At 53.9% G+C, this 8,006-nt stretch overlaps 1 protein-coding gene across 3 annotated transcripts in view; it reads left to right on the plus strand.

Annotated features, from left to right (window-relative positions):
• The first annotated feature begins 457 nt into the window (after positions 1-457).
• The window catches only part of IL4R (interleukin 4 receptor), a 49,837-nt gene continuing 42,288 nt past the window's right edge, over positions 458-8,006 (plus strand). The window contains exon 1 of one of the 3 annotated variants that reach the window (XM_032243016.1): positions 458-596. Coding sequence is in view for 1 of the 3 variants with exons in the window: in XM_032243015.1 (XP_032098906.1) it covers positions 7,455-7,457 (3 nt within the window). In the remaining 2 variants the exon portion in view is untranslated. Of the gene's footprint in view, positions 597-3,606; positions 3,626-7,432; positions 7,458-8,006 lie in introns of those variants that run through there. The other 2 variants (XM_032243018.1, XM_032243015.1) reach the window with 2 other exon arrangements.

Raw genomic sequence — 8,006 nt, forward strand, 5'->3', positions numbered from 1 at the left:
GCCCAGGGCCTGACAGTTTGCACTAGCTATTGACTGAAGGGCTATTTTACTATCCAAATGTAGCTGGAGTAGGCGCTGGGTAAATATTTATTGAATGTGCAAACACTGGCACTTGGAAGCTAGGCTGTTAGGAAGCGGAGGAGGATTCCAGTCGCTCAGCCCTCCCACCCCAAACGCAACTGCCCCGGAGCAGGGGAGGCGGAGGAGCCGGGCAGGAGAGGCCTGGTCGGCCGTGGGCGTTTTATTCCGAGACCAAGGGGATCCACGGCAGAGTTCTTCGCTGGGCGCGACCTCGGGCTGCGGCGTGGGAGGAAGCTGGAGTCACCCCCAGGAAGGGACAGCGGCTAGCACTGTCCGGTGGCGGCAGGGACAGCGACAGTGGCGCGAGCTGTCCAGGACCGGGACCGGGCGCGCCGGGCGGGGCGGTGCATGCAAATCTGCCGGACGCCGGGGCGGGGCGCAGGAAGGCGGGGCGGGGCGGGCCGGGTCCCCGCGCTTAGGAAAGCCCCGCGCGGCGCGGGCCAGGGCAGGGCCGCCCAGGGGTCCCCCACTTCCCGCTCGGGCTCCCGGACGGCGAATGGAGCAGGGGCGCGCAGGTAGGACCCGGGGCCCGCGCGCGGATCGGGGTGCGGGGAGATCGCCCGGGGACGCCTGCCCGAGGACGCCCGAGGGCGTCCGGGAAGGGTTCGGCCGCCGGTGGGGACCCGGGCAGCGGGTACCGGGGAACTGCCCCGACCCCGCGCGGGGCCCGAGCCCACGACTCTCGGTGCGCGCGGAGCAGCGCCACGTCCCGTCCTTGCCGCCTAAGGGCAGTGGAGGCCGGGGGTACGCGGACATGAAGCGCGCCCCAAAGCCTGCGCCGGCCCCGAGACCTCCGCCGGGACGGCCTGCGGAGGTGGGGGGCTTGGGGTTAGGCTGATCGGGGAACACGCAGCCCCTCTTCTCGGGGCAGCAGCCCCCCGCCCCGCGCTCAGGAAGTCAGTGAGGACTTCGGAGAGAGAACGGGTGGGGAAAGTTCTGAGGACTGTAAATTTGGGTACTAGGTCAATGAATCCGGGAAACAAGGCCCTTTGGACTTTCGTTCTCCGCCTCCGAGTATCAGATGGATCCAGTAGCGATGATTGACTGGGACTTGTTTTACTGAAAGGATGCTTGGCCATTGTACAGAAAAGGTCACCGAGGCCCCCGGCCGCGTTAATAGCTTGCCCCAAGGTGCCGCCCACCTGGCAATCTATGGGGCAGCAGGATTGGAGCCCAGGCAATCCCACGCCAGAGCCAGCCGCTCTCCATCTCTCAATCGCGTTTGTGGAGCCACCCCAATAACCGGAATCTCTGGGGGATTTGCTTAAAATGCGGAGTCCCAGGTCCTTGCCCTGAGATTCAGGAAACCCAGGAATCTGATCTTTTTTATTTTTAAAAATTTATTTTATAAAGATGGGGTCTCACTATGTTTCCCAGGCTGATCTCGACCTCCTGGCCTCAAATGATCCTCCCACCTTGGCCTCCCAAAGTGCTGGGATTACAGGTGTGAGCCACCGAGCCCTGATTTTTTAAAAAAACCAAAATCTAAATTTCTTAAATTAAGCAAGGTAGGGCACCGCTAGTTTGCCTGCTTCTTAGGGTTCAGGGGATGTCCCCAGGCCAGCGCTAATCCTGCTCCAGTTTTGGTCTCTGTCCTTCCCCAGCCAGTCCTCTGGGAGGCTTGACCCACTGCACCTCCCTGCCCTGGGTGGCCTTCGAGGAGCCCAAGGCATTTGCTGGGACCTCAGTGCCTTTATTAAAATCCTTAAGTCCAGTGGGAAACAGTCTCAGGTGTGTGTTTGGCCAGGGTGTCCCGCATGTGAGAGCATTTCAGGGTCCTGCAGGAGTTTCTCAGAACTCAGCTAGCCCAGCCCATGAATGGGAGGTGACCCGCCAAGCCATTCATTCAGCTCCTGCGCGCCCCTGGGTGGCGTTCCGGGCACTGGTGCTTGCCTCAAGGAGCACCCCCTCTGCAGGAAGACAGACGTGACAGTCTTGGGGCTGCGAGGTGTGGATGCGCCAGCGGCTGCAGCATCTTAAGCCAGAGGGGATCAGCTCTTCACAGGGGACCCTGGGCCAGCCTTGTAAGTGGAGGAGGGGAGTCTCGCAGGTGGAGGATGGGAAGTAAAGGCGGGCACAGAGTGGGCTGAGGCTGGGAGGTGTGAAAGGGCACCACATACGGAACCTAGGGAATGAAGAGAAGCCAGAGACTGATGGAAAGGTGGGCCGGGCTGCGTTGCGGAAGGCCTTGAATGCCGTGCCAAAAAGCTTAGGCCAGTGTATTTTACCTTGGCCTGGTTTGTAAAAGCAACAGTGCAGATTCCTGGGCCCTACCCTGGCCCTCTGGATCTGAATCTGGAGGGTGATGCTGGGGAGGCAGCAGGACAGAAAACCTGCAGTCAGTCATCCCAGTTACAACACATCCAGTTACTGGCAGGTCTGAGATAACCTAAGGATTTCCAAATGCTGGGAAGTGACTCAGTGGCTGGTATGTTTAATACAATACAATCCCAGGGCTGCAAACAGCCCAGGGCAGGGGTGGGGTTGCTATGCCCTGAGACGTTCACAGTCTACTAATGCTCCCAGTTCAAGAAGGAGCTGAAATGAAGTATCAAAGAATTGCGAAGAGGCAGAGGTGGAGCGCAGTGACTCACACCTGTAATCTCAGCACTTCGGGAAGCCGAGGCGAGAGGATTGCTTGAGCCCAGGAGTTTGAGACCAGCCTGAGCAACATAGCGAGAGCCTGTCCCTACAAAAAAAAAAAAAAAAAAAATTAAAACCTTAGCCAGGCGTGGTGGCAGGTGCCTCTGGCCCCAGCTGCTTGGGAGGGTGAGGTGGGAGGATGGCTTGAACCCAGGAGGTCAAGGCTGCCGTGAACTATGATCATGCCACTGCACTCCGGCCTGGGTGACAGAGTGAGACCCCGTCTCAAAATAAACAGATAAATACTTAAATACATGAGAAAAGAGGACCTTTTCTCTTTCGGAGGCAAGCACCTCCCTCCTCCCCTGACCTCTTCCACCCCATCTAGGAGGGTGGGGGAGAGCATTCGGGATTAGACGCCACCCCCTCTTGGTGGCCCTCGCTGGTACCTGGGAGTGAGGCCAGGACGGAAGCTCCTTAGGTACTGTGCTTCCTTGCGTTTGTAAAAGTGAGCTTTCATGAGGGTTAAGGACGTGTTTTATAAGCTACTTCACACAATGTCTAACAGCCAGTAGGTCCACAGTCAGTGTATATGTCTGTTGTTATCTCTCAAGACGTATAGCTTGGGAGTGACAGTCTGAGCTCCAGCCAGATCACCCAGTGCAAACGCTGGCTTTGCCACTTACTCAGTAACTGACTTCCCAGAGCCTCAGTTTCTGCATTTGTGAGATTAGAGTGACTATGCCGTCGTCGTGATGACTAAGTTAAACACAAAACAGTACCTGGTATGTGGTAACAACTATGTATTTGTTAGATGAATCCTTTTTTTTTTTTCAGAGCCATGGTCTCTCTCCATTGCCCGGGCTGGAGTGCAGTGGCACAGTCATAGCTCACTGTAGCCTCCAATTCCTGGGTTCAAGCAATCCTTCCACCTCAACCTCCTGAGTAGCTGGGACTGCAGGTATGAGCCACCATGCCTGGCTAATTGTTTTTATTTTTGGGGGGACAGGAGCTTGCTATGTCGCCTAGGCTAGTCTCGAACTGTTGGCCTCAGGCAATCCTCTTGCCTCAGCCTCCTAAAGAATTGGGTTTCTAGATGTGAGCAAAGGTGCCTGGCCTAAATGAAGAAATCTTTATTGTTGGCCAGGCGCGGTGGCTCATGCCTGTAATCCCAGCACTTTGGGAGACTGAGGCGGGTGGATCATGAGGTTAAGAGATCGAGACCATCCTGGCCAACATGGTGAAACCCCGTCTCTACTAAAAATACGAAACTTAGCTGGGCATGGTGGCATGTGCCTGTAGTCCCAGCTACCCGGGAGGCTAAGGCAGGAGAATTGCTTGAACCCAGGAGGCGGAGATTGCAGTGAGCTGAGATTGTGCCACTGCACTCCAACCTGGTGACAGAGCAAGACTCTGTCTAAAAAAAAAACAAAAAAAAATCTTAATTGTTGCCTCCTTGGAGTTTTACTGGTTGGGATTGAGTTTACCCATTTTGCAGATGAGAACTGAGGCCCAGAGATGAATGCAATGGCCTTGCCTCAGGCCCATACTGAGGGACACACTCCATCCTTCTTTCCTTGTCTTGTATTCTTTCCTGCTTGTACCAGTTTGCTGGGGTGATCAAGGACATTTCTGAGTATTCTTCCTGGCTGGCACAGAGGAGACATGCCTGGCCACGTTTAGCCAGGCTTCCCATGGCTGGGCTAGAAAAGAGGCCAGGAGCTTGCCTGGAGGTTGCACAGACTTGTCCTTGGTGAATGTGGATCAGAGCGCCCCAGCAAAGGCTTGAGGTCCTGCAGAGGCTGGGGGATCCAATGTCAGACCTGGTGCATCCCAGGGTTTTGTGACATCCAGCAAATTGCTCTGCTTTTCTGAGCCTGAAGCAGAGAGAAGGGCCTAAGCTTGAAGAGGGGGTCCCAGGTTTGAATCGGAGCTGGCTACTTCCCAGCTTCCCAGTGTGTAATCTGGAGGAAGCTGTTTACCTTCTCTGAGCCTCCCTTTGTTTGTCATGGGTATTTGCAGGGAGAACGTTCATGAGATCGTTTTTGTAGACATTTTGCTCTTGGAAGGGGCTCAGCGATTGCTGTTTCTCTCTGCATTTTGGATTGAGTCCCTTCTGCATATCCAGCACCTGGCTTCCTCCTGCCTTTATTCCTCAGGAATTTATTGAGCACCTATATGTGCCAGAGCATTGGACCAAGTCCTTGCTCTCCTGGGGTTTAGACTCTCGTTGAGCAGACAGGGAACGTACAGCCAATACCTGTGCACAGGTCAGCGGCTTTGTGTTATTCTGAAATCCACAATCTCTGAAAACCAGAAGTTTTTCGTAACTTATTTGGAAGCTAAACACGAGGTTTTTTTAGTCTTTTTCCTCCTGGTGTGATGCTCGGATGACTCGCTGCAGAGATATTAATGCAATTGATCACTGGGTGCTGTTTCCACCCTGCGTGGGGGTCACATCAGAGGGTATTTTATACAAGATGACCTTTCTACATCCTGAGTCATTCTGAATTCTGAACTATGTCTGGCCCCCAGGGTTTTACAGGAGAGAACATGGACCTGCAATATCCTATCAGCTGGAGACTGCGCTAGGAAGGAAAGCAAAGCTGGGGGCAAGTGGAATCAGGGAGGGCTTCTCTGAGGAGGTGACATTTGAGAGGGATGAGGGATAGGGGTCTGAGGAAGAGAGGGCCGGGTGGAGGGACTCAGAGGGGACGGAACACTCCACTTCCTGGCCGGCCTGTGCTTACCCCGCATTCTGCCCGCACAGTTCTGTCTAAATGCATCTGTTCTCGCCTTTCCAAGAAATGCTGATGTGTCTGAGGTTTCAGGTCTGGCTCTGACTGACTCATTCTCTCTTTAGGGGCCCCCGCAGGCCTCCTCACCTCCTCTCAGTTGCTTAAAACATCTGAAGTCTGCGCTAAAGCCAGCCTGGGTGCTGTCACCTCTCAGCTGAGGATGGTCTCCGGCTGGGCTTGCATCTGGAAATGGAGGAAGTGGGTCCCAGAAGGGGCTGTGTGCTGGGTCTTAGCGCCTCTAGCCTGCTGAGCAAAGTTGAATGTGACATGTAACACACGCTCACAGTCTCGAGTGCCAGCCCAAGGTTAGGCACTTAACCCTTGCTCAGCCAATGTGCCGGGGGCTGGGGACACGGGAGTGAGTGACCCAGAACTGAGGGTCCTCATGGAGCTGAAAGCCTTCTGGAGTTGGCGACTTTGAGGAGGTGGCTTTTGAGCTGAGACCTGATATATCAAGGCAGGTGGACCTCCGGGGAAAGAGTGATCTCTCTGGGCAGTGGGAACAGAGAGCGCAAAGGCTCAGAGGCGCAAATGAGCTTGGTGTGTTTGACCCACAGCAAGGAAGCTGGTGTAGTTGGATTGAACCTAGTAAGACAGAGGTATAGGAAAAGAGGCCAGGGAGGGAGCCAGGGCCAGATACCTGCATTGTCACATGTAACTTGTATAATAACCCTACCAGATAGGAGCTACTCTCACGCAAATGTTGCAGATGAAGTAACAGAGGCACAGAGAGGTTCAGTGACTTGGCCAGGGTCACACAGCCTGAAGGTGGCAGAGCAGGGCTGTGAACCTAGAAGATCCGGAGTCCTCAGTCTTCACCATGGTGTTTAAACACAATGAAAACTATGCCTGACTGCTGAAGACACACCTGCCATTTAGATTAATCTACCTTCCATTTAGATTAATCTACCTTTTTTGGAGACAGAGTCTCACTCTGTCACTTAGGCTGGAGTGCAGTGGTGAAATCTCGGCTCACTGCAACCTCTGCCCCCCAAGTTCAAGCAATTCTCTGCCTTTGCCTCCCGAGAAGCTGGGATTACAGGTGCCCACCACCACGCCCGGCTAATTTTTGTATTTTTAGTAGAGACGAGGTTTCACCATCTTGGCCAAGTTGGTCTTGAACTCCTGACCTATGATCCACCCGCCTCGGCCTCCCAAAGTGCTGGGATGACAGGCGTGAGCCTCCAGTCCCAGCCTCGATCTACTTTTTTTACATGGTTGGTGTGCTCCCTGCCGTCTGCCTGCCCAGCAACACCATGAATGTGGGCCGCCCAGGGTTGCTTCCTCCAAGCCCCATTTTACAGGCGATCCAATCATTTTACACATTATTTTATGAATGAGCACCTTCCTCAGTGTCTCAGGCCAGGAGTCCCCACAGAGCAGGGCCACACAGCGGGAGGTGAGTGGTGGGTGAGTGAGCGAAGCTTCATCTGTGTTTACAGCCGCTCCCCGTGGCTCGCGTTACCACCCAAGCTCAGCCTCCTGTCAGATCTCATAGGCAACAGATGACTCTCACAGGAGCCTGAAACCTTTTGTGAACTGCACATGTGAGGAATCTGGGTTGTGTGCTTTTTAAAATTTTTTTTTTTTTAATGAGACAGAGTTTTGCTCTTGTCACCCAGACTGGAGTGCGATGGCGTGATCTTGGCTCACTGCAATCTCCGCCTCTTGGGTTCAAGTGATTTTCCTGCCTCAGCCTAGTAGTTTGATTACAGGTCTGTGCCATCACACCTGGCACATTTTTGCATATTTAGTAGAGAGGGGTTTTCACCATGTTGGCCAGGCTGGTGTCGAACTCCTGGCCTCAGGCGATCCACCGCCTCAGCCTCCCAAAGTGCTGGGATTACGGGCATGAACCACCGTGCCCAGCCCCAGATGCATGCTTCTTATGAGAGTCTAATTGCTGATGATCTGTCACTGTCTCCCATCACCCCTAAATGGGACCGTCTACTTGCAGGAAAACAAGCTCAGGGCGCCCGCTGATTCTACATTATGGTGAGTTGTATAATTATTTCATTATATATTAAAATATAATAATAATAGAAATAAAATGCATAATAAATGTCATGAGCTTAAATCATATCAAAACCACATCCCCAACCACGGCCTCTGGCAGTGGAGGCTGGAATCCACATCGGCTCTGTGCTGGGTGCAGGCCTGGAGGTGAGTGGGTGTCCTGTTCATTTCCTGGAGGAAGAGACTTACCCGGGTGACACGGCTCCTAAGTGGCAGAGTCCAGCTTCAAACCCAGGGCTGCAGACCCACAAGCCTGTGCATTTATTGTGGTTCTGAGCCAGCCAGCCCAAGGACAGGAGTTTAAAGGGACTACATTTCTTGGTTGGAAATCAGCGAGCATCGTCACCCAGAGCCATTGCTGAAGAACCCAGGAGAGGCCATATGTTTTCCTGAAACGGCCAGGGAAGCATTCTGCCTTTTCAAAAGAGAAGACTGAATTCCAGGGAAGAGAGACATCAGATCTCCGGACCAGGCAGCTCTTCAAGCCCTCAGAGCCACAGCCTACCCATGGTCTTGGCCATAGTATAT

Source organism: Sapajus apella, unplaced genomic scaffold (assembly GCF_009761245.1).
Source record: "Sapajus apella isolate SASKATOON/1434 unplaced genomic scaffold, GSC_monkey_1.0 scaffold51, whole genome shotgun sequence".
Classification (NCBI taxonomy): Eukaryota; Metazoa; Chordata; class Mammalia; order Primates; family Cebidae; genus Sapajus; species Sapajus apella.